Below are 26803 nucleotides of genomic sequence, written 5' to 3' on the forward strand. Positions count from 1 at the left end.
AAAAATAAAATCACAATCTCATATATGACATTGCAGATGGATCTCAGAGTTAAATACGTGTATTTTTAATGAAACTTTGAAACAAATGGGATAATATAGAATTGAGTAGTTCTATGATTTAGAGTAGGGAAAAGTTTTTTTTTTTTTTGGTAAAGGGTTTTTAAATGGATTTTTAAACTCAGTTTTTCTTTATTTTACTATGTTAAAATACAGAATTTACCACTTAACTATTTTATTTTATATTATTTTATTTTTTCAAGATTTTCTTTTTTTTTTTAAGATTAATTTATTTATTTATTCATGATAGAGAGAGAGAGAGAGAGAGGCAGAGACACAGGCAGAGGGAGAAGCAGGCTCTCCGCCGGGAGCCTGACGCGGGACTCAATCCTAGGACTCCAGGATCACGCCCTGGGCCAAAGGCAGGTGCTAAACCACTGAATCACCCAGGGATCCCCTATTTTTCCAAGATTTTATTTATTTATTCATGAGAGACAGCGAGAGAGAGAGGCAGAGACACAGGCAGAGGGAGAAGCAGGTTCCATGCAGGAAGCCCGACGTGGGACTCGATCCTGGGTCTCCAGGATCAGGCCCTGGGCCGAAGGCAGCGCTAAACCGCTGAGCCACCCAGGCTGCCTACCACTTAACCATTTTAAAATGTACATTTCAGTTGTGTTGAATACATTCACATTATAGTGCAACCATCACCACCATCCTTCCATATAACCTTTTTTTTTTTTTTTTAAGATTTATTTATTAGAGCACAAGTGGGAGGGGCAAAGGGAGAGATAGCAAGAATCTCAAGCAGACTCCCTGCCTGATGTGGGGCTCCATCCTAGGACCCTGAGATCATGACCTGAGTCAAAACCAAGTGTCAGGTGCTCAACCAACTATACCACCCAGGTACCACCTTCTCCGTTTTTAAAGGAAGGGATCCCTGGGTGTTGCAGCGGTTTGGCTCCTGCCTTTGGCCCAGGGCATGATCCTGGAGACCCGGGATCGAATCCCACGTCGGGCTCCCGGTGCATGGAGCCTGCTTTTCCCTCTGCTTGTGTCTTTGCCTCTCTATCTCTGTGTGTGACTATCATAAATAAATTAAAAAAAAAAAAAGAGGATTCTTTAAAGGAAAGTAGCTAGCTTTGAGTATGTACGAATTAAGAATTTGTATTGGCAAGAATGTGTGTCCACCCTAGAGTAACCTTGCCACGAGTATAACTGGAGATAGATGGTAGATCTCATTCATAGCAGCATTGCTCTTAATGGCAAAAACAAACACCTAGATTCTTACTTACAGAAGAATGTGTAAAATTTGCTTTGTTCATAAAAGTGCTTTTTCAGCAGTGAAAGTGAATACATTGTAGCTGCGTGCAGCAATTAATGTGGGAGAATTTCAGAAACATTATAAAATATGAGAAATTCTAGAAGGATGCATATACACTCATACCATTTATTATAAAAGTTAAAAAGCAAGCAAAACTAACCAATGTATTTTTTAGGGGGTTATATATACATAAGGAATAACATAAAGAAAAGCAATGGAATGATAACAAGAAAACCAAACAATTCAGGATAGCGAATCTCAGGTTTCCCTGCAGAGAGGGGAAGTGTAGGGGGTTGGAGTGGGAATGAATACACAAGAAGCTTCAAAAGAGGGATCCCTGGGTGGCACAGCGGTTTGGTGCCTGCCTTTGGCCCAGGGCGTGATCCTGGAGACCTGGGATTGAATCCCACATCAGGCTCCTGGTGCATGGAGCCTGCTACTCCCTCTGCCTATGTCTCTGCCTCTCTCTCTCTCTCTCTGTGACTATCATAAATAAATAAAAAAAAAATTTAAAAAAAAAGAAGCTTCAAAAGAATTAATAATATTCCTTTTCTTACCTTGAGTTCATGAGTGTTTATTATTAGGCTTCATAATGTATGGATGTTCTTTTGTGTATATTAAATATTTTATAATTTTTAAAAAATTAGCCTGCTATAAACAAAATTAAAAAACAGACTATAAGCCAGAGGAAAAATACTTGTAACCTAGGAAAAGTGAATAGTTCATATCCTTAATATATGAAGAACTCATATGAATCAATATGAAAAATTCTTTTTTTTTTTTTTTAATTTTTTTTTTTATTTATTTATGATAGTCACAGAGAGAGAGAGAGAGAGAGGCAGAGACACAGACAGAGGGAGAAGCAGGCTCCATGCACTGGGAGCCTGATGTGGGATTCGATCCCGGGTCTCCAGGATCGCGCCCTGGGCCAAAGGCAGGCGCCAAACCGCTGCGCCACCCAGGGATCCCCAATATGAAAAATTCTTAAAGGGCTTGAGTAATAATAATTCACAAAGGAAGAAATAGAAATGATGGTAAATGGAGAAAAGGGTTTTATCCTTGCTGTTAAGGCCATGCAGATCAAAATAGTGAGATCATATTTTTTTTGCCTATCAAATAGGCAGATATTAAAATGTAGATAATTCTTGCCCTACCTGCTATACGAGACAGTTGTATCAGATGAAATAATATATATGAATGCCCTTGACAAATTAAAACATAACACTGAATGTATGTTGTTGCTTTAAGACAGTTTGGTTATTCAGAAAGAACTTAGAGAAAGTGGAGTTTTCAGAGGGCAGCAGGGGATGACTTAATCATCACTTACAGGATCGGATATTTTTGAGCTTAGGTAAGAATCTAAAATCAGAATGTCAAAACTGAAAGTACCTTAAGAAATATCCAATTAACCTTGTTTTGACAGGCTAGGTAAGGTATTAGATACTGAGGCCCAGAGAGAAGGATTTTGTCCAGTTGTTTCATGGCTTGGGCAAACAAGTTAAACCTTTTCCCACCAAATATCTCCTATCCCATTCTCCTTCTCTCTTTTCCACTCTCTCTCTTTGGCATCTCACCATTTACCCCTTCCCTTTTTACTTTCTTTGGTCCTTCTCCCTTTGTCACTCATAGTATATACTTGAATGTTTATTATAATTATTGTAATTGTGTATGCTCCTTATACTTAATAGGGGGAATATAGTATTTCCTCTCTCTCTCTCTCTTATTTTTTTATTTTTATTTTTTTTAAAGATTTTATGTATTTATTTATTCATGAGAGAGAGAGAGAGGCAGAGACACAGGCAGAGGGAGAAGCAGGCTCCATGCAGGGAGCCTGATGTGGGACTTGATCCCAGATCCTGGGATCATGCCCTGAGCCAAAGGCAGACGCTCAACCGCTGAGCCACCCAGGCGTCCCTCTCTCTCTTTTTTAAAGATTTTATTTATTTGAGAGAGACAGAGAGAGCACAAGTGTGGGGGAGAGAGAGAGAAGCAGGCTCCCCAGTGAGCAGGGAGCCTGACAAGGGGCCAATCCCAGGACCCAGGGATCACGACCTGAGCTGAAGGCAGATGCTCAACCAACTGAGCCACCCAGACACCCCAGTATTTCTTTTTTAAAAAAACAAATAGAAAGGGATACTTGGGTGGCTCAGCAGTTGAGTCCAGGTTGAGCCTTTGGTCCAGGGCATGATACTGGAGTTCCGGGATGGAGTCCCACATTGGGCTCCTTGCATGGAGCCTGCTTCTTCCTCTGCCTATGTCTCTGTCTTCTCTGTCTCTCATGAATAAATAAATAAAATTTTTAAAACAAAACAAAACAAAAGAAACAATGTTTCTTCTTTAAGATCCTTGATTTGTAACAGCTTTCTTCCCACCCCACCCAGCCTCTCTGGGGTTAGTGGGCTTCTGATAGAAAAGAGGTCATCTATCTCTGGGTGCACAGACAGGCTGGCAAGGGGAAGAAAGGTATAAATGAGTCAGTCTTTGTCTAGGTCGAAAGTCTCTTTTTATCAATTATCCTCAGAAGCAAAGCCCTCCATAAAGCAGATAATTATCTGTTCAACAGAGATTCTAAAGAGAAGAATTTAAAGTAGTGGGGATATAAAAACAATAGTGGCTCAAGTAAATTCAGTGCTTACTCAATTGAAAGCAAATATTTCGGGCATCATGGTAGGGGATTTATATGCCTCATCACATTTAATGCTCCTTAGACTTCAAGAGAATTTTACAGGTGAGAAAACTGAAGCTCAGGCTGAATAACTTGTCAGAGTTGGAGCTGGTAGTTGAGATCTATTTGTCTTCAGAACCTGTGCTTCCCAGTTTACTGGTGGAGTCTCAAGTGGGGCTGAAATGTGCAGTATTACTATGTAATGGTGGGGACTGACTGAGTCTAGGAACCGTGGTGTAGGGAAACCAGCTTGTATTTTATTGTAGAAGGCAGTCACAGAATGGATGTCACCTTGGTGGCTTCCTGAGCAGCTGACACTTGTTTCTCTGAGAGCCCTTGGGCTTGTGCTCATTAAACTGATTTGGAATACCAAGCAAGCTTTGAATTGTAGCAGCGAGGCCTAGAAACTTCTAGAACTGAAAGGAATTACCATCATGTGTTTGTATCTGGTTTATGCAAGTCCCTCCAGAACTAATGGGAAATGCTTCTGGGAACTCATGGGAGAGGGTGAAGACTGGTATCAGTTCATCTTGGTTTCCACCCTTTCTTCTCTGTTCTCCAGACGAATAAATGAGTGTGGTTTCTTGCTAATATCCTCCTTCCCAAGTGAGTCAGGATGCTCTTCTTGATATTAAATATTGTGATGTCTTTCTTAACATTCACATTGAAGATATATTTGCCCGAGACAAAATTCCTATTGTCGTGGGAGGAACCAATTACTACATTGAGTCTCTGCTCTGGAAAGTTCTTGTCAATACTAAGGTATGTTTAGTTCCTTTATAAGTCACTGAGGAAATGGGTCCTCTTTCTTGCCAGCTAATTTTAGTGGGAGGAAAGTTGACTCTTGTCTATTTCTTAAACTCAGCAAGTGTAATTTTCTTACTTAATATTCTGAAGCAAATGCCACCTCCATATGTGAAGTGTGCTCCTGCAGGGTGGCCTGAGGGCAGGGGCTGTGTGTGGGAAAAATGCTCCTCTGTGAATTAATTAGCATCTCCATGTAAGTTAACAGTACATCAGTCTGACTCAGCATTTCCTGGCTGTAACAATCTGTACATCAGTGAGATGCCCAACACTAACCTTTCGTATGGAGATGCTATTGCCTAGGGGGAGGCTTTGCAAACTGTATTGTGCAGGCAATCCTGATCCACTCTGGTCACTTACTGAGAAGACTGGGCTCCTAGATATGTTCATACAGATGTGTTAGCCCTGGTTCCTGTTTGTACTTCTGACAAGGAAGCAGGTACCTGAGTACTTCGCTCAGCAGTAAGTCCTTTGTGTGCTGTGGTCTCACAACACTACCACGGTGTATTGGAATTTTCTATGATCTGTCTCTCACTATATGGCAAGACCTTCTGATTTCTCTCTGTTCTGTATTTCTAACTCCCAGCAAAGCACCTGGCATATATACTGTTGCAATGCTTGTTGAACCGTTGAATTAAATTTACTTCTAAACCTTCTTTTAATAGCCCCAGGAGATGGGCACTGAGAAAGTGATTGACCGGAAGGTAGAGCTTGAAAAGGAGGATGGCCATGCACTCCACAAACGCCTAAGCCAAGTGGACCCAGAAATGGCTGCCAAGCTGCACCCGCATGACAAGCGCAAAGTAGCCAGGTAAGAAAGCCTGGGCCTACTGAGCCGAGTCCCTCTGGAGTTGGGGAGCCAGTTCTTCAGTGCACCTGGGTAATGAGAGGGGTTTGGTAATAGCAGGAAGTGGAGATTGGTGTGTTCCCAGCCCACAGGTCATGAGGCCCTGAGGTACTGCCTCAGTCCAACTCCCTCAATAAATAATTGCATCCAACTTTGTTGTTAATTTAAAATGTATAATACAATAGAGTTTTCCCTAGGGCCTAGGTAATTGTGCTTCATTTTCTATTTGATCTTTGCTTGTATAACAGTTTTCATATAAATTTTTTCTGGCATGCAGTTGGTTTACATTGTGATTTGAGTTTCATAATTGATGGTGTAATGCTGAGTTCTGCCCCAGCAGCTTTCCCAGTGGGAGGTAGATTTTATGAACCTGTCTCGTAGACCTGCTCATCTTCACATATGGAGGTTTTCTTGAAGAGGTGGTGAATGAACTCATAAGGTCATGTTTTCTTAGTGTTTTTTTTTTAAGATTTTATTTATTTATTCATGAGAGACACAGAGACACAGGCAGAGGGAGAAGCAGGCTTCCTGCGGGGAGCCTGATGCAGGACTCAATCCCGGGACTCGGGGATTATGCCTTGAGCCAAAGGCAGACACTCAACCACTGAGCCAATCCCTCTTAGGTTGCTTTGAAATCGCAGTCTTGTGTGTTAGGTTTATTTTTCTGCAGTGTTGGGAGTGATACCATATCTAGCAAAGTAGAGGGTCTAATGAAGGATGGTTGATTATGCAGATTAAATATTATAGAACCACCTGGTATTGATAGGGATTGTGAAATAGTCCACTTAAATGAATGTTTTAGATCAGTGTTTCTTAATCCTTTTTCATTATCCCCCACCACCCTACATGTACCCAGTGCCTTTTTAGAAATTTTTTCCTAATTGTACTTCCCTCCCTCCCTGTTCTCCATGAAGTTTAGTACTAAAGAATAATATTTCTTTGGGTATGATTGCCCTCAGAGGGTCATACCACTGTAATATCTAAGTTTTTTTGCCCCCTTGAGAGCAGTATCACCCCGGGTGATAATGCATGTTCTAGATAAATGAAGTTTATACCTTCAGTATCTAAACATTTATTTTAAAACATTTTAATAGAGATCTTTCAAAAGTTTTTAGAAAACAGAAACTTAATGATGAACATTCATTTTTATATTGTTTTATGATGTGATTCTAGAGCTTGGTCTTTATTATCTTCTCCTTTTATTAATGAGTTCTTTTTTATCACCTCTCCTCATTTTGCTATTTCTAAACTAGAGCCAAGAATTGTGTCCTAGTAAGAGTCAATAGGTTCTTTTTTTTTTTTTTTTTTTTTTTTTAAGATTCTGTTTATTCATGAGAGACACAGAGGCAGAGGGAGAAGCAGGCTCGATGCAAGGAACCCAATGTGGGACATGATCCTGGGATCCAGGATCTGGATCACGCCCTCAACCAAAGGCATATGATCAACCGCTGAGCCACCCAGGAACCCCAAGTCAATAGGTTCTAAGCAAGAGCTCTAGTCTCTTCTTTAGAGAGGACTGGAGGACTTTGTTCATCTTTCTTTTAGTTTGAGACTATATTCTAACCTCCAGATAAATGAGATTATCTATTACAATTTTTCCTCACAGGTCCTCTTTGAGTGAGCATTGGTACAGAAACAGGGGGTCTCTACTCTCGTGTTAGGGATTCAGGAAGTAGAATTGGGTCAGGGAGGGAAAGATCACTTTCAAGCTGATAAGTTGCCACCACTCAGAGTGGTGTAGTGTAGGTATGAGAGTTATATTACCTGCATAATCTAATAGAGGCAGACAGAGTGGATGGTGGCTGAAGAATAAGTATCTGAGTTCTTTCTTCAGTGGTCTTTGTGCTAGTAGAGTACCAAATCAGTCAGAAGTGCTCTTCATTAATTCTAGACCTATGTTAAAAAAAAAAAAAAAAAAGGTTGATGAGCTGGATATACAACATACTTTTGTACTGTGGGAAAGACATTCCAGCAAGACTGGACTTGCTGGCTTGTAACAGTCTTCCAAATAAGCTCTTTTATTGCTTACCTGAAGGTGAGTGTGTCCCATTCTATTTGTGTAGAAGAAGCCTGTTGTTTCTGAACCTGAGTTCAGAAAAATTAATATATGTTTACAAGAATAGTATTAGTCTTACTTTATCTAAAATTTTCTTTGGAACTATTTTCTGGGTAGCTATAGGATTGGAGTGACTCCAGGCCTTCATGGCTTTGGGGGCTTATCAGTGAAAATGAGAAAGAGGTGTTTGTAATAAATAACCTTTCTCCTTGTCTCATTTGAGAATGAATATTTTCTAATGGTTTTTATGGGTATTCCCCCCCGCTGTCCCCTTAAATGGCTTAGGAGCTTGCAGGTGTTTGAAGAAACAGGAATCTCTCATAGTGAATTTCTTCATCGTCAACATGCGGAGGAAGGTGGTGGTCCTCTCGGAGGCCCTCTGAAGTTCCCTAATCTTTGCATCCTCTGGCTTCATGCTGACCAGACAGGTAAAAGCCCTTTGATGCCTTAGAGTCCATCTGAGATAGAGCTTGTTATAATATGTGATTATATGTATATATACACGCATAAGATGCCCAGAACCACAAGTGGCTCATAATAAGCACTAAACAAGTGTTAGCTATTAATTTTATAATTATTGTTCTTCATTAACTTAGTAAGGCACAGTGCCCTTCCCCTAGGTATCTGTCTGGAAAGGGAAGAAGGGTAGCCCTGGCACTAGGATAAAATACCAAGGGTGGGATAACATGAAATGGGTAGGGTGGGTAAGAGACTGCCATCCAGGGAAGGTCTGAAGAGAAAGAGAAGGAAGGCTTTGTGAAAGGAGGTCTGCCTCCCTGGATTGATGAGATGGAGGCTGTATCACTGATTATTCTAGAAGCAGCAGGCCTCAGAAATGGATATGATGGTTAATTAGCTAGCCTGATGATATTTTTTGGGTTTTTTTTTTGTAAAGTATGGTAATGCCCTGTGATAGTACTAACTTTTTCATCCAGCTAACATTTAGTAAGCATCTCTAATAAAGTGCTAGATATGCTGCATAGTCCTTGGATTTCAGAGATGAATATGAGACAGTGCCTGCTTTTTAGGAGCTCCCAGTCTAGTGGGGCAGCAAAGATAGATACTACTTTGTGATAAATTCTGGGCCAAAAAGTGCTGTAAGGCCACAGAGAAAGGATGATGAGCATTCTCTTGAGGGCAATCAGAGACCCACTTAAGACAAATTAGTTAACCTTCCTGTGCCCCAATTTTCTCTTCTATAAAATGGAATTAATGATAATAATAGTAATATATATATATATGGATTGAGGATTAGATTAATTAGAACATACAAAGTGCTCAGTTGTGCGTTACACGTGGTGAGTCCTTAATAAATACAAACTTTCTAGGAAGATAGGAAAAAAGGTTACTGTTACTGCAGGCTGAGAAGTAGCAATGGCAGATAATGTAGAATATGGTTGAAATGGTGAAAAATTACTGTTAAATTAATCTCAGGTACAAGTTTATAGAAAAAGTTAATTTTTTAAATGAAATTTCTGTAAATAAAAACATGTATTGCAATTTAGCATAAAATAATGGAATCTGATTCATAATAAAGCTGACCACTACCTTTGATCATAGTAAAGTTTTTGACCACCACATCTGAATGATTATGACCCCTGACTCTGCTTTTCTCCTTTGTTTGGCTCAGTAGTTCAAGAGATACCTAGGGTGGCTTTGTATTAATGTTTCTTATTCCTGTCCAAGGTGTCATCTGTCAGTTCTTAAATGTAAAAGAACACAAAGTTAAAGTAACAAATATGATGGGAATAAATAAAGGTAAAGCAGGGGTCTCAGCTGCCTCTAAAGTAAACAATGAATATATGTTCCATAATAAAATATTTGTCCTTCTTAGTTGCTATAATTGTAGTTGCTTTCTCTTTATGTAATAAGACATGTGCTTCATTTTGGCTGTTTTGTATTGAAGTTTGGTCTTAAGTATGACAAATATAATATGAATTATTCTATAATCCTTGGACTTTAAATGCCTTCTTCCATTTGAATAAATGCTCCTCTTTGTGGCAGCCTGTCCATTCACTCACTGTGTAAGTGTCTAGTGGGCACCTATGACAGACTAGATGGTTGATGGGCTAATGTGATTGAAGTTCTAGATGAGCGCTTGGATAAGAGGGTGGATGACATGCTAGCTGCTGGGCTCTTGGATGAACTAAGAGATTTTCACCGACGCTATAATCAGAAGAAAGTTGCAGAAAACAGGTGAGGATTTGGCCGTTTCTTCAACCTACTCTCCCTCCCTTGCATATGGCCCAAAGGCCATAAATAGAGTACTGGCTTTGGACCTACTTGTTTATTAGCCTTTGTCCTTGGCGTTGGCAAGGCTTGTTGCAAGGAGGTCTGGTGTACTTGTTACAGTTGCACTTTTCTAATATGTCAGACATTCCCAGGAGTTCATTTTCAAGGGAACTAACCAGGGAACTGTTGGGGTGGGGGGTGGAGGAAGAATTTAGAGAGACAGTAGTTGCTCTGGATCTCAGTTTCTCATCTATGAGATGAAGTGGCTTAGCTAGATCCTCTCTAAAGCCCCTGCTAGCTCTCAGATGCAGTGGCTCATCGCTGATGCTCTCCTATTCCCAGCCAGGACTATCAACATGGTATCTTCCAATCCATTGGCTTCAAGGAATTTCACGAGTACCTGGTCACTGAGGGAAAATGCACACCAGAGACTAGTAACCAGCTCCTAAAGAAAGGTGTGAATTCCTCCATCTTACCTAGACTTGGACATCCTTGGGTGGCAGAGTACCTACTGGTATGATCTGAGAAAGAGCTGAGGCCAAAGAGTCCCAAGTGGCCTTCAGCTCAGAATTGAGATTTTTGTCTACCAAGTGTACTCCAGGGTGCTGCTATGGCTGATTTTCTCTTTTCCTGGGCTGGGAGGGCTTGCATTTTGCCTGGGTCAGAACTTAGAGGTTACTAGACCTACTATGTCTTTCAGGTATCGAGTCTTTGAAACAAGTGACTAAGAGATATGCCCGGAAGCAAAACCGATGGGTTAAAAATCGGTTTTTGAGCAGTAAGTCTCATGTTTTTCCTTACCCCTGGGTTTGTTTCCAGTAGAGTATAGATTGTCCTCAACTCACCGCGAAAAGGAACTTTAGTTTCTGGACCTGTCCTGAGCTTTGAGGACCTGATCTGGGAGAGGGTCTACTGCATAAATGACCATGCTTTTTTGTAATGTGTCAGAAAACAAATGAAATCTTTCCAATGAGAAGTTGAACACATGGGTGTTGGCTACAAACACATAAGAACATAACAGCAACATCGTCGTAGGGTCGGTGTTCAAGGTTGATTTTAGCTTCAAATTTTGTACCTTGAGTGCAGTCAGATTTCTGTAGGTAGGCTTTCCTAATTAAAGTGGTTCTGGGGTACCCGACTGGCTCAGTTAGAAGAGCATGTGACTCTTGATCTCAGTGTTGTGAGTTTGGGCCCCATGTTGGGTGTAGAGATTTCTAACAACAAAAGAAAGCTTAAAGAAAGAAAATCGTTCTTAGGATACATGAGCAGTATAAAAAGCCAAACCTTCACCAGTTCTCTCAGTGTTGCCTTCACATTTAGGTATGTGGTGCTTTAGAGTTGCTGCAGGTTTGCCTTCAATTGAACAGCACTTTTAAGCAACAGGGAAAGAAATTCTCCTTCACTTGACCCTGTTCTGTGTCCTTGACAGTAAATTTGGTGCCATACATATATTACTAAGCCTGTGAGATAGGTGCTATTCTTTCATTTTTGCAGATAAGGCAACGGAGGCTTCAAGACGTTAAAAATCTTGCCAAATATCTGCCAGCTGAATAAGCAGTATTGAAAGCAGGCCTGTCCCCCTACCCACTCCCCCCGCCCCCCGCAATGTATTCTATAGCATGCTTCTTGTTTCCTGTAGCTATAATTTCAGCTAGACAGCATTGGTATTGGGCCTTGGGTAAGAAATTTTCTGGTTATGAGCTAAAAGGAGATTAATTTAAAGGAGATTAAATGAAACACCAACTTTATCTTATAGGCACTCTTTAAATATGTTTCTGAATCTTCCTGTTTGCCTTTTGCTGTTAGACTTCTGCTTTCAGTTATAGATCAGGACAGCTGAGGCCTCCACTGTCTGCTCTTCAGGGTCTCTGAACAGAAACACCTCAATCCATGTTGTGACCACGGATTGTTGCATTTCTCTCTCCTGCTCTCACTCTCTGCCAGACCTCTCCAGGGTAGTTCTGGCACCAAGAGGCTCTTTATACTTCTTTCTACTCACCCTGGTTTCTCTGCATGTCCTGTCAAATAGGAGAATTCTCTACTTCAGCTAAAATCAAAATTGAATTGCATCAACTGAAATTCACTATAGATTTCTAATGCAGCTTCTCTTCTCTCCAGGGCTAACAATTAGTCTGCAACAAAAGCTGTTTTTTGTAATGATTTGAAACTTCCTCCTGTGGTAAAGCCACAATAACTCCCCCATCTCTGAGTCAGGAGGGATTGATGGCACAGTGCATCATCTGCCCATTCCTCATTCATGTGTATGCCGGCACAGTCCTGGTGCTAGAGTGAAAGGCACAGCTGCCTTGTAAACCAGGAGCCGTGTGTGATTGGCCAGGGCTAGTCTGCTGGGACATGGTTCTGGCAAGAAGCCAGGGGGACTTCCCCGCCCCAACTTGGCCTTGGACCCAAGCCAGAAATAGCAGCTGGGAGCCGAGAACTTGTTGAAAGGTGCTTAGACAGGGCACAGAAGCCCAACAAAGGACTCAGAGGGGAAAGGAAAATATAGAGTGGCCTGGAAACAGGTGCAGAGCTTAGCCAAGGCCAGGTGTGCTGTGGATGCTGCCTGCACCCTCCCGGTCTCACCTTTCCGTGTGGTGGCAGGTGCGGCCCAGTCCATTTTATGAAAAATCTTACTTGTGGTTGGCACAATCAAAAGGCCAGCACCTGCCAGCCGTTGGCATCCTAAGGACTTTGATGTTTTTGTCCATGGGGAGATGCTTTTTGCCTTTAGGCAACTGACTTGACCTAGCTGTGGAAGGCAATTTAGTGTGTCCATAGACAGGGGAGGCTACCAACAGAGACAAAACAGGGTTGGATCCAGGGGACAGAATGCCTGTAGCTGTATTCTAGGCTGTCTCTAGTCGTCTCTCCACTCAGAAGTATTTACCAAAAGATGTTTCTTGAATACTCCTCTAGATCTTGTTCCTAAAAGAAGGGGCTCAACTAGTTTAATTTCATGGCTTCTTTCTAAAAGTTCTCAGATTTAGTGGCTCATTGACTGATACTCTTCTGTTCCCAGTCCCTGATCATGGGTATGGTATCAACAAGTTTCATGAGGGCCGTGCTGCTGAAGGGATATATACAAACCTGAGACTAGTGTCTGCTCCTAAAGAAAGCTGCGAACTCTCTTGCCAGAAGAGCAGTATCACTGTTAAGATCATAGGCAACTTAGAATAGGCATTTACTTAGAGCTGTTAGTTTATTTACTCCTATGGTATGCTGTCTTCATATGGTTGCGCACGCAGTAGTCACTAGAGCTGTTACTCTGTTCTGTTTTTTTGACTGATCTGGAAGATCCTGTCTCTGGAGGTCTCTGGATTATACAGCTAGACTTGTTTGCTACAGATCAGTGAACCTTCTAGATCATTCTTGGATTGTATGTAGTTGTTTGGTTCATGTTTCTGGTTAGAATGAATGGCATGATCAGAATGTTTATTCTTTGGCCCCATATATTTCCGTTGAGGATTTTGGACTCCTGGGAGCAGAATGGATTGGGTCTTTGAGGCTGACCTCTCACAACTTCTCTTTGTCATCATTAGGACCTGGTCCCAGAGTCCCCCCAGTATATGGCTTAGAAGTGTCTGATGTCTCGAAGTGGGAAGAGTGTGTTCTTGAACCTGCTCTTGAAATCGTGCAAAGTTTCATCCAGGTGATTATTAATCACAGTGCTGTGTGTTGTCTGGCTTTCAGAGAGTTTTCCTTAGCTGGCACCTTTGTTGGCATGTCAGGGAACCAAGCTTTCTTTTCCATGGAATAGAGCAGAAGAGCTGGCTGCCCTTAGATCCCTGGAGGCTGTGTTTCTGCTTTCACATTTAGAAAGGTTGTTGCTAAAATCTGTCCGTAGTCCACCAGAACAGGGATGAGAAAAAGGAATCTTGGGAAAATCCCACTCCCCTTAATATCAGAGAATGAGATCCAAATCTCTTTTGAGTTGATTGCTTCTCTCCCCTCCCCCTCCTTGTTCTTTCAGGGCCACCAGCCTGCAGCTGCTCCAGTAAAGATGCCATGCAATGAAACAGAGAACAGGAGAAGTCATCACATGTGTGACCTCTGTGATCGAATCATCATTGGGGACCGTGAATGGGCAGGTAGGATCTGGGGAGGGGCACGGAGACATTTGTGAGGGTGACTCACAGTGACTTTGTGAAATTTAAGGTCTTCGGTAGGTTAAATGCTGGAGTCTGCTTACTTGTAAAGGGATGGCCAGATTCCTCCAAGAGCCCCTAAGTACTCACATTTCATGGCAACGTTCCCATTTTGAAGAGTTATCTTTATATTCTGAATCTCAAAGGAAGATCATCTGCCCTCCAATTTCAGCTAGAGTAGATATTTTATACTGACAGGTCTGTAGTTAAGTTTCCAGAGCCCCTTTGACTTTCCTGATCCTACCTTATAGGAGTTTCTTGGCCCCTCATGTTTAGAACTCAGTGCAGGTGAGGTGGGATTGTAAGGGAAACTAGCCAACTCACCCAAGAGACCAGAGAAGCAGAAACAGCTGAGAGGGGAGGAGGAAGTGCAATTACTCCTCCTGAGTACATTCTTTGAAAGTGGGGTCTCTGGTAATCTTTAATGTAATATATTGAAATGGTGGTGATTGCTAAAGTTGTGATAAAAAGCATTAAGAGAACCTGTGAGAGCAGGAGCATCTGGGTGGCTCAGTTGGTTAAGCATCCGACTCTTGGTTTCAGTTCAGGTTATGATCTCAGGGTCTTGGGATCCAGCAAGCAAAACCCCACACCACCTCCACCCCCTTGTATTGAGCTCAGCACTCAGAGGAAAGTCTGCTTGGGAATTCTCTCCCTCTGCCTGCTCTACCCCCCACATACGTACACACACTCCCTCTTTCAAGTAAATAAATAAATCTTTAAAAAGAGAGAGAGAAGCTGTGAAAGCAAGACTTATATAGAGAAAGTGGTCAGAGGGTGATGTCTTTAAAGGTACTCCTGACCAACCAGCATGGGCACTGACCTAAGGCTCTCTGTCTTTTAGAGCCTGGGTCTGCTCTGCCATAGTCACACTGCACTCCCCTGTCAGCTTTTTTCTTTCTTTCTGGATGGAGGGGAGGGAGGGAGGGAGTGAGGAGGGTAGTGAGGATGGGGAGGGGCTCTTTTCTTTCTTTCTTTCTTCTTTCTTTCTTTCTTTCTTTTCTTTCTTTCTTCCTTCCTTCCTTCCTTCCTTCCTTCTTCCTTCCTTCCTTCCTTCCTTCTTTCTTTTCTTTTCTTTTCTTTTCTTTTCTTTTCTTTTCTTTTCTTTTCTTTCTTTTTTCCCTTCCCTTCCCTTCCCTTCCCTTCCCTTCCCTTCCCTTCCCTTCCCTTTTCTTTTCTTTTCTTTTCTTTCTTTCGATTTTATTTATTTATCCATGAGAGACACACAAAGAGAGAGAGGCGCAGGCAGAGGGAGAAGCAGGCTCCATGCAGGGAGCCCGATGTGGGGCTCGATCCTGGACCACTCTAGGACCACACCCTGGGCCGAAGGCAGGCGTCAAACCACTGAAGCATCCCCCAGGGATCCCCCCTGTCAGATTCTTGTAGTCCTCTGGTCAAAGCCCAGAAAGGGCCAGGGCCTACAAGTCTTGAGTTTACGCTGTATTTGGAGACTTCTTAAAAGGTTACTCCTTTTGAGCACAGTAGGGCTTGTAGGATACCCAGTAGCTGGAATCGTTCTGTTCAGAGTACTGCCTTTCATGAGATTCTCCTAGAAATAGAATTTTCTCCCCATACCAACCAATAGAATGATTAGTTCTATTAACTGGTAACACTGGCAAAATGAACTCCATTGTCAGAGGCTGGGAATGGCTGTGATTTGCCTTAACGGCAGAAGAAGCCTCGATTGTCACTGGTTTATAATGATGAAAGGGGAAGAGAAAGAGAGTGTCTGATTGTTTTTTCTAAAGGAAACTTAGTGGTTCGATTTGTCGAATGTCCTTCAGGGATAGCCTTAAAGAAACAACATTTGTGAGCCTTTGTGAGCTTAGCTTGTGTGAGCCCTTCTATAGTGCCATCTGTCAGGTCCCTGCTCCCATCTCCTGCTGCCGTGGAGAGCCAGGCCAGAAGCCCTTTTTTTTTTTTGCCTTAGGCTCTAGCTGGAGAATAAAGCTGACTTTTTCCCCCCAAGTAAACTTTTCTTCTAACCTCTTCCTTTTTTAAAAATTATTTTTGCTGTGAAACCCTTAAAATGATGTTTGTTTTTTTTAAATATATATCAAAGATCATTTAATCTAGTCATCTCTCTCTTTAGAGGCTTCCAAAGAAAATTTCCTTGAAAAAGAATAAGTAAAAAGAGGCTAATATGAGTTGGTCAGAGGGTGGGAACACTCTTTGGGGTGAGAAGTCAGAAATCGTTATTAGGCAACAGTGGCCTTTCAGCTTTACTGATTCTGTGGACCCTCAAAAAGGATCAACAGAGAAGAATGCTTCCTGTTATCTGCCTGGAGCATTGTGTGCTTGAAGAATGTGAACCTTGTGGGTTAGTCATTCAAATGGCTTATCTAGCCTAGGCATAGGGGATGTTGGATCAGGAGGGGCCACCTGTGTGAGCGGGGAAGAAGAGGAAAGGACAGCTCTGGGTTTGATGTGGGACAGAGCATCTGTCTGGCAATATAGACAAGGATTTGGGTTTGTAACTTTTTAGCTGACTGAGTTGAAAGGTAATCTCTCTGAAACAGCTCTGTTCTGTTACAAAAATGGAGTCTGGAGCTCTGATTCTGGAAAATTTGGTCTCTTTTGAGCTATAGATGAGCCAAAGTACTTACCTACTGTGTGTACTTGGACAGAATCTAAGTCCTCAGTGAACTTCAGTTTCCTTCTGTATAAAATGAGCTGAAGAAAAAAAAAAAAATGAGCTGAATAATACTGTCCTGCAAGATTGCTGTGAGGATTAGTGATGTAAAGCACCCAGCAGGGTACACTTAATGCATGGTAGCTTGCTGGCCATGTAACTTATCCTTCTTTTAAAAATGCTAAGCAGCTATACCAGTGAATGTGTTGATCCTGTTATTATTTTTTTAAAAAAAGGATTATATAGTTAATTTTTATGCTTCTAGGATTGATTCTAGAAAGTTCTAATGAGTTGTTTTTGTTTTGTTTTGTCTTAGCACACATAAAATCCAAATCCCACTTGCACCGACTAAAGAAGAGAAGAAGATTGGACTCGGATGCTGTCACTACCATAGAAAGTCCGAGTATTTCTTCAGACCATGAGAAAGAGCTTAAAGAGAAAGGATCCCTAGGGCAGAATGAGAAAGAGCTGGAATCTAGTGTTTAAAGAGACATGTCCAGTAGCCTTTGCACAGGTAGAGACCCAGTTTAGGAGGGAGGGTTATGTCTTTGTCCCTGTCTGGACTTGGGAGTGCTCTGCAGAAAGCGCCCACCATTTTCTGCCTTCAGTGGTGTAGTTTTAATGTTCTCTGTCATGGAAACAGCAGGGCTTGTTAGCTCCTTGTTTGGCTGATGTGCCTGTTAATGATAATTTGGGGAAGGAATTTTTTTTCTTTTAACCTTAAAGTTCTATTTTTGAAAGAAGCACAGATTTTACTTTTTAATACTTGTGAAGATCTTTTTGGTAATGAATACCTGAATTCCCTATAGCCTTTAAAAAAGAAGTTTTATGTCCCTGACTCTGGCTAAAATTATCTCATTTCCAGATACTTTTATAGATGACTGAAGTATTATGGGCCACAAATCGGGAGTTCTGGATTTGGGTGAATGGCAGGAAAGGACCAGCCCCAGCGAGAAGATTAAGTGAACTCAACCACCAGTTCTTGGAATTCCACTGAGAAGGAGAGAAGAACGTGGTCATGACATGGCACTTGAAAACTAAAGACTTTGACATTTTGTTGAGTTCTTCCTGTGTGATAATTACTCTCACTGCTGTCTTTACATTAAGTTAGGAGCCTATATTTTTATTGAAAGTTAAATTAAAAAAAAAGAAAGTTTCCAAGAGTCTCTTTATTTTTTTAATTTTTTATTTTATTTTTATTTTTTAAGATTTTTTTATTTACAACAGACAGAGAGGCAGAAACACAGACAGATGGAGCAGCAGGCTCTGTGCAGGGAGCCTGATGTGGGACTCGATCCCGGGTCTCCAGGATCAGGCCCTGGGCCAAAAGCGGCGCTAAATCACTAGGCCACCAGGGCTGCCCCTAAGAGTCTCTTTAGTCCTTAAAGCAATGTATATTCCATGTCTAGTTTATACACTGTAGGCTCTGTTGTCAACATACAGCCTTGGGGCACTTGGGTGGCTCATTCGTTTAAGCATCCTACTCTTGATCTCAGCTTAGGTCTTTTTTTTTTTTTTAAGATTTTATTTATTTATTAATGAGAGACAGTGAGAGAGAGAGGCAGATACACAGGCAGAGAGAGAAGCAGGCTCCATATAGACAGCCTGATGTGGGACTTGATCCCGGGACTCCAGGATCACACCCTGGGCCAAAGGCGGGCACTAAACCACTGAACCACCCAGGGATCCCCTCAGCTTAGGTCTTAATCTTAGGGTCGTGAGTTCAAGCTGTGCATTGGGCTCCATGCTGGGTGTGGAGCCTACTTAACACACACACACACACACACAAAACAAAAATATCATAGCTTTTTCTGAAACTCCACATTCTTCATATGATCATGCTGTCCGTTCATTATTTAGAAAATGTTTACTAAGCACTTCTTATATTCCTGGAAGACAGGTTATTGGAGATGTGTGATTTCCAGCAATATTGAGTATATGTAGGTATGCATTTAGCATAAAATTAAGTATTTTTATGTTTACAGTTCAGCATCAATTACATCCATAGTGCTTTGTGACCATCACCTCTATTTCCAACACTTTTTCATCACCCCAAACACGGTGTATCCATTAAGCCATAACCCCACTCAAGTAGTATTTTATTTGTTCAGAATCTACTAGGTAAGAGGCTAGAGGGAATACAGAGATAAAATGAGATGCTGTTCTTGTTTTCAGGGAGCTTTGTTCATACTCTACAAATAGCCAGTCTAGGGAAGAATATCTAAAGGTCATAAGAGGTGCGTAGCATGGTACTTTAGAGGGGAGGGCCGGGGAGGGAGAGGATCATAGAAGAAGGAGCATTTCTCCTGGACCTTTAAATATTTTATTTATTCATTCATGAGAGACTCAGAGAGAAAGGCAGGGACATAGGCAGAGGGAGAAGCAGGCTCCCTGCAGTAAGCCCCATGTGAGACTCGATCCCAGGACCCCGGGATCACGACCTGAGCTGAAGGCAGATGCTCAACCGCTGAGCCACCAGGAGCCCCCTCTCCTGGACCTTTAAAAGCAATTCTTGGTTAGCTCTCTGTAGGAGGAGAGGGTAAAGAACTATCAAACTTGGTTGTCCTTTTTTAAACAGTGTGAATTCCATAGCTTTACCTTTTTCTTTCTTCTAACATTTTTTTAAAGTTTAATTTAAAAAAAGTTTAATTTGGGATCCCTGGGTGGCGCAGCGGTTTGGCGCCTGCCTTTGGCCCAGGGCGCGATCCTGGAGACCCGGGATCGAATCCCACGTCGGGCTCCCGGTGCATGGAGCCTGCTTCTCCCTCTGCCTGTGTCTCTGCCTCATTCTCTCTCTCTCTCTGTGACTATCACAAATAAATAAAAATCTTTTAAAAAATAAAAAAATAAAAATAAAAAAAGTTTAATTTTTTCCACTAGTTTACATACTTCAAAAATCAAAATAATACAAAAAGACATTCACTGAGGGGCATCTAGGTGGCTCTCTCGCTCCCAAAAATCTTTCTTTCTTCCAATGATTTTATTTATTTGAGAGAAAGATCATGAGTGGGAGACGGGGGCAGAGGCAGAAGGTGAAGCACACTCCCCACCCAGCAAGGAGCCTGGCACGGGCTCCATCCCAGGACCCTAAGATCATGACCTGAGTGGAGGGCCAAAGCCCAATCAACTGAGCCACCCAGGCACCTCTAAATAAAATATTTTTAAAAAAGGGCAGCCCGGGTGGCTCAGCGGTTTAGCGCCGCCTTCAGCCTAGGGCCTGGAGACCCGAGATCGAGCCCCGCGTCAGGCTCCCTGCATGGAGCCTGCTTCTCCCTCTGCTTGTGTCTTTGCCTCTCTTTCTGTTTGTGTGTCTCTCATGAATGAATAAATCTTGGAAAAAAAAAAAAAAAAAAAGATGTTCATTGAGAAATCTCACTCCCATCCCTATCCCCTCCTCTCGAAATAATTATTTACTAGTTTTTTAGAACTCTCTAATTGTTTTTAATGCAAAAATGAACAAATTTTCCATTACCCAAAATATAGCATTTAGCACATACAGTCTTTAATATGTCCCCTTACCTTGTGACAGGTAAACCTGGTTAGCAATATCTGGATGTGCATGATTTCTCCTGTCACATCTGTCAGGTCTCTTGTTTTGGGCCTTAACCATCTACCCTAGACTTCCCCAGTTAACCTCAACAGGGTTCATTTATCTTATATACTGAACTTCATTCAGATGCCGGGGTTGAGGCCAAAACCAGTCTCTGACAAATTCAGCCAGCAGATACCTTAGAACTTAACACGTTCTTGGTGCATTGCTAGACTCAGTGGATACAGTGGTGATCCAGAAAGTTCACACTGATTAAATAATTACAGAATTTAAAAAAAAATTAATTACAGAATTATAGCTGTGATAATGGCTGCAAATAAAGGACATTGCTGTAAGAGCAAGTAACCCGAGGACCTGCCCCCCATGTTGGTGTGTGGGAGTGTGTGCATGAGTTGGGGGAGGGCATTTGTGGCATGGCACAGCATGACGCCAGGGCGGGAGTTAGGAGCCAAATCTGCAGATAAGGGACCACGTGACCTGGAAAACTCGGTTTCTCAATATGACTGCAGTGGCTTCTCCTCCCTCCTTCCCCACTCGTATGTCCTGGACCCCTTGAGTTTTATTGACCTTTACCCATTTTTAACGACTTTGGATTTCAAGAATAAATTTTTCTAAAGTCAAGTCTCTATCCACCCCAAGCTGTTCCTAGTATTAAACATAACACATTTCCCAATCAGGGTTTGTCTGTTTGTTTGTTTGTTTATTATTATTATTAACTACTTCAGGAGCTAACAGAGCAGAAAGTCACATCTTCCCACTGGAAGTGGGGATGAATACTTAACTGTGAGTCAAACAAGCGCTTTGTACTGTTCTTTCCCTTCCCACATACTCCTGGGAGGGAGATGCTGTTCCTCTTCCCGCTAACCGGCGGGGAAAGGGCTCCACACAGGACCACAGCTAGTGAGCAGCCGCCTGGAGTTGAGGCACTATGAAGCTGGCTGTAATTTTAGGAGGAGCCTTAGTCTGAAACGCTCTTCACTCCAGCCACTAAATATATTTTAAAGCAATAAAGTTTTGGTGGATAAGCAGGAAAAACTAGTTTTAATAATCCTACCTCAAAAAGCCTTTAATCCTTTCATCTGAAATACCTGGAGCAGCACCTTCTCTTTGAACCCACTGCTATCTCTATGGCAATTGGAAATCAGGAATTTCCTGAAAGAGACAAGCCAAGCGCCTAATATTCATGAAGTACCTACGAAGTATAAGGCCCTGTGGTTGTGCCCACTGCCCCTATTCTTAGAAACTGTAAGTTCAGCAAGATGGAATTCCTTCACCGTCAGCAGAGAGCCTAGGGAAGAGGAACACTCACCAGAAATCAGCTTGGTACCCCAGTCTGAGGCATTGCACTGAGGTAGATTTCCCCTTCTCTGCCTGCTGCCTGCTGCCTGCTGAATGACCTTGCTCTTGAGTGTAAGTTCTTCCCAGTAATTGTCATAATGTAGACCTGGAAGGATCCTCAGCACCTTTTTGTGCAGTTGGGGAAATTGAGACCCAAAACATGGCTGTTCCATAACCATAGAGCAAGTTGTGGCAAAGTCAGGACAAATCTCAGCTTCCCTCTGTTAACTACTACTAAATACCTCATTCCAAATCTCATTTGAGAACTGGGAAGGACCATGGAGACCAGCTCTGGGCTATTTGTTCAGCCTGGAGGGAGGATGAGGAGTGCCATTTTGTACCATCTGGCCTCAGCTAATCCCCAGACAAGCAGAGCCCTTTGGTCCAGGTGCTCAGAGTCTCCAGGCCACAGCAGTGCTATCTAAATGGCTCTGGTAATTAATTCCAACACTCAGCAAGCTATTTAGGTCCGTCTACCTCTGTCAGTAAAAAATTTTTGCCCCAGTTTTATTGAGATAAAGTTGACATATAAAGTAAAAATCCTGACTAGGCTTTACACTTCTTGTAGCTCAGGCAATGCTGTTTTCAAGACGGTAGGAAATACTTTGAAAATCAGAGAGCTGGATTCTTCGTCTTTAAAATATTTTGCTTGGGGCATCTGGGTGGCTCAGTCGGTTACATGTCTGCCTTAGGCTCGGGTCATGATCCCAGGGTCCTGGGATTGAGCCCTGAGTTGGGCTCCCTGCTCAGTGGGGAGTCTACTTGTCCCTCTCCCACTGCTATGCTCCCCCTACCCCCTGCCCATACCCTCGCTCTCTTTTTTTTTTTTTTTCGCTCTCTTGCTCTCTCTCTCAAATAAATAAAACATTCTTAAAAGCCCACAAAATATATTGCTTGATTTTTAGAGCTAAGTAGGGAAACAGTTCATTTATAGTCTAGGTCCATGGTTTGTTCCTTTGTAACTGTCAGTAACTGTATTCTTAGCCTCAGTTCCTACAAAGTGTTTTTTCTGCTTAAGATACTACATTAAAAACGACAGAAAACACTAGAAGGCAAGCTTGTAACCTGTCTATATATCCCCAACATCTAGAAAGTCAAATACTTGTTGAAATAATTACACAAAAGCATAGAAGCTAAGTGGGTCTCTACATAAAGATGTTTTAAAATCATCAAATAAGGGGCAGCCCGGGTGGCTCAGTGGTTTAGCGCCGCCTTCAGCCCAGGGCCTGATCCTGGAGACCCGGGATCGAGTCCCACATCGGGCTCCCTGCGTGGAGCCTGATTCTCCCTCTGCCTGTGTCTCTCTGCCTCTCCTTCTCTCTGTGTCCCTCATGAATAAATAAATAAAATCTTTTTTAAAATATCATTAAATAACCAGGATGACGAAATCTTGAGATAGTAGCCACAGGAAGGAATTTCATTATTTGATCATCACCTGCTTGGGCAGTTAGGGCCATTTTCTAAAAAGATAGCTAACTGGTCATTTGTCAAGCTATTCTGAATATGTACAAAGGAAGCTGCATGGTTGTATCAGTTAGGATAAAAGGCTAAGCTGCTATAACAAAGAGGCTCAACAATAAAGTGGCTTAAGGGACAAAGAACTTTGTTTCTTTCTCACATAGCAACTTTGAGGGGGAGTTAACATTTCTGAAGCCAGTGGTCCAGGTCTGCGGGACAGCTGTGCTCCAAGCAGCCACTCAGAGACATGGGTTCCTAATATCATGTTGCTTTTCCACAATCCAGGGGACACTGTCATTTTATCACCTGCATGAACGAGGCTGGATCACCGCTGGTTCCAGCCAAGGGGAAGGGGAACCGGCACCCAGAAGGCAGCCCGCAGTGGCGTCCCTACTTCATGCTTCTCATTGGCAAGAACTTAGTCCTGTGGCCGTCCACACCTACCTGCAAAGGAGGCTGAGAAATGTAGGCAAGTCACAGACCAAGATAAAATGGGAGAACGGATTTTGGTGGGCACTTTGCCGCCTCCACTAAACACTTGTGTCATGGAAAGGAGCACTGGACTCCAGGCTGCTGTAACTAATTAGCTCTGATATCTCGCTGGGGGCAAATCTATATCCCCATCTGTGAAATCAGTGAGCTGTATGAGCTGACTGCTGAAATATTTCAAAAAGTAAAGCTGGACAAGATCTTGGCTGGAAAGATTTTTATTTTTTTTTAAGATTTTGTTTATTCATGAGGACACAGAGAGAAGCAGAGACACAGGCAGAGGGAGAAAGCAGGTTCCCTGTGGGGAGCCTGATGTGGGACTCGATCCCAGACCCTGGGATCATGGCCTGAGGCAAAGGCAGATGCTCAACCACTGAGCCACCCAGGCATCCCAGGCTGGCAAGGTTTTTAAAGATAGGTTAAAAAGAATATTAGAAGGCATAGAGACTGAAGGAGGCTTGGGGCCAGGGGCTAACCCCCTAAAGATGGTGGGGAGGGATGATGGGTATTTTGGTGGCCTTGTGGAATAACTGGGCTAGGGGCTGGGACCACTTACCTGCACACTTTTTTGTGTGGAAAAAAACAACATCTGCTCTTTGTACTTGCAGCTGAACACTTTCCTATCTAGCACACTTCCTTGGTGACCTTGAGAAAATTGCTCAAGCGTCCTGAGTTTCCTCATATATAAAATGGAGTTATTGCCTCCATTCTGGGGAACATTGTAAGGATTAAATGAGGTCCTTTGGAAAACAGCATAGTTGTTGCCATTTACTGGCAAGGCAGTGCCCCGTAAATGATAGGTATAAATTGGATTTATTTGCTTCATTGTGGAAAAACTGTTAATGCCACCGAAGTGTTGGTTTATGGTGTAGTGTCAGTTCCCAGAAGTTATCAGGTCAAGCTCTGACTTAAAACTGATTAGTTTGGTTGTCCACAGTGCTAATGGCTAAAAAGAATGCCTCCTGCATTATCTACCACCTATTAGATGTTATTGTTTTTTTTTTAATTTAAAAACATTGTTTTAAAGATTTTATTTATTTATTCATGAGAGACAGAGAGAGAGAGAGAGAGAGAGAGAGAGAGAGAGAGGCAGAGACACAGGCAGAGGGAGAAGCAGGCTCCATGCAGGGATCCCGATGTGGGACTGGATCCCGGGACTCTAGGATCACGCCCTGGGCCGAAGGCAGGTGCTCAACCACTGAGCCACCCAGGTGTCTCCCCCCCAAAAATTTTAAAGTAAACTTTACACCCAATGTGGGGCTCAAATTCATGACCCTGAGATCAAGAGTCTAATGCTCCATCAAATGAACCAGCCAGGACCCCTATTGTTTTTTAATGCATATGATTTCTTCATGGTTTAGTTCATTTCCTTAAACTGTGTTTGTTCTTCACCTGAAATGTTTTCTGCTACTTTTTACCCAGTGAAGCCCTATACATCCTTAAAGGCCCAAATTTTATGTCCTCTCCTTAAACAAAGGCTCACTGGCACCTCTTAGAGGCTTGGTGTCTCCTCCTGTGTGTTCCTGTAGCAGTTTTGTTGTTTTGTTTTTTTAAGTAATCTCTGGCCAACATGGGGCTTGAACTCGCAACCCCAAGATGAAGTCTCACATTGAGCCAGCTACGTGCCCCTCCACAGTGGTTTTATATGAAACATTAGGATATACTTATTATATAGCAGTATGTGCCAGAGTGGTCTTAAGTACTTTACATGTAATAACTGATTTAGTTCTCACAACAGCTCTGTGAGGTAATATCATCATTATCCCTATTTTTCAACTGAGGAAACTGAATAGAATGAAGTGATTTTCCTTAGGCAAGCTGGGGTTTGAAACTAAGCAGGTGCCTCCAAAGTCTGTGTGTGTGTTTAATGTTTTTGTTTTTTGTTTTTAAGATTATATTTATTTATTTGACAGAGAGAGAGAGAGAGAGAGAGAGAGAGAGAGAACAAGCAGGGAGGATTGGGAAAGGGAAAAACAAACTCTGCTGAACAGGGAGCTCTATACAGGGTTCTATCCCAGGACCCTGGGATCATGACCTGAGCCAAAGGCAGATGCTTAACTAACTGAGCCACCCAGGCACCCACAGGTTTTTTAAATGTACAAATTATTTACATCCCAACTACTTATAAGAAGGAATCAAGAAAAAGAAAAAGAAAAAAAGATTCCCGAAGATCTAACCCTTCTAAGATATTTATTTTAGTTAAGACTAATGGTTACCAATAAGCTAAACTCTGGGGCACTTGGGTGGCTCAGTTTGTTAAGCAACCAACTCTTGATTTCAGCTCAGGTCTTGATCTCAGGGTCATGAGATTGAGCCCCACCTTGGGGCATGCAGCATGGAGCCTACTTTAAAAAAATGAAATAAGCCAAACTAATGGATGCGAAAAGGTGAATTTATGATAGGATTACTTGGGTGTCTCACCAGTATCAAGGACAGAAAAGCCCCAGGTGTAACCAATACTACCTAATCTGATGCTGTGGTGACTCCTGTCTCTTCTCTCCTTGCAAGCAGACTTTTTCTACATGGTGGGAGATAAGGCTGCTTTATCTCTTAGAGCTCTTACATCGGAGAGGTTATGCTGATTCTTTCTCTAAGTTCAAAAGTGCTGGGACATATTACACCCATCAGGATGACTCCTATCAAAAATCAGGAAATAACACATTGGTGAGGATGTGGAGAAATTGAAACCCTTGTGCATTGTTGATGGGAATGCAAAATGGTATAGCTGCTATTGAAAACAGTATGGTGGCAGTTCCTCAAGAAATTTAAAAAATGGAATCACCTAATGATCCAAGAATTCCACTTCTGGGTATGTATCCAAAAGAACTGAAAGCAGGGTCTTGAAGAGATTTTCGTACACCCATGTTCATAGCAGCCTTATTCACAGTCACCAAAAAAAATGGAAATAACCCTCAAATGTCCCTGGACAGATGAATGGATAAAACAAATGTGGTATATACATACAATGGAATATTATTCAGCCTTAAAAAGGAAGGAAATTCTTTTTTTTAATGTTTTATTTAAATTCAATTGGCCAACATATAGTATAACACCCAGTGGGAAGGACATTCTGACACATGGTCCAACATGGATGAACCTTGAGGATATTAAGCTAAATAAAATAAGCCAGTCACCGAAGGACAAATAGCGTGTGATTCCACTTATATGAGGGATCTAAAGTAGTCAAATTAATAGAGATAGAAAGTAGAATGGATTGCCAAAGCCTGGAGATCAGAGGAAATGGGGAGTTGTTTAATGAGTATAGA

General features: G+C 42.1%; 1 protein-coding gene across 5 annotated transcripts in view; it reads left to right on the top strand.

The window, feature by feature from the left end:
• Window positions 1-17863, top strand: part of TRIT1 (tRNA isopentenyltransferase 1) — a 57788-nt gene extending 39925 nt beyond the window's left edge. For 4 of the 5 annotated variants that reach the window (XM_038557779.1, XM_038557776.1, XM_038557777.1 and 1 more), the window contains 10 exons: window positions 4647-4745; window positions 5453-5598; window positions 7976-8118; window positions 9775-9886; window positions 10265-10377; window positions 10623-10700; window positions 13465-13574; window positions 13896-14013; window positions 17019-17216; window positions 17568-17863. In XM_038557779.1, coding sequence (XP_038413707.1) covers window positions 4647-4745; window positions 5453-5598; window positions 7976-8118; window positions 9775-9886; window positions 10265-10377; window positions 10623-10700; window positions 13465-13574; window positions 13896-14013; window positions 17019-17188 — 1089 coding nt within the window. In that variant the 3' untranslated portion in view covers window positions 17189-17216; window positions 17568-17863. The remainder of the gene's footprint in view (window positions 1-4646; window positions 4746-5452; window positions 5599-7975; window positions 8119-9774; window positions 9887-10264; window positions 10378-10622; window positions 10701-13464; window positions 13575-13895; window positions 14014-17018; window positions 17217-17567) is intronic. The other variant, XR_005370107.1, reaches the window with a different exon arrangement.
• The last annotated feature ends 8940 nt before the right edge of the window (window positions 17864-26803 follow it).

The sequence above is a fragment of the Canis lupus genome, chromosome 15, assembly GCF_011100685.1.
Source record: "Canis lupus familiaris isolate Mischka breed German Shepherd chromosome 15, alternate assembly UU_Cfam_GSD_1.0, whole genome shotgun sequence".
Lineage (NCBI taxonomy): Eukaryota > Metazoa > Chordata > Mammalia > Carnivora > Canidae > Canis > Canis lupus.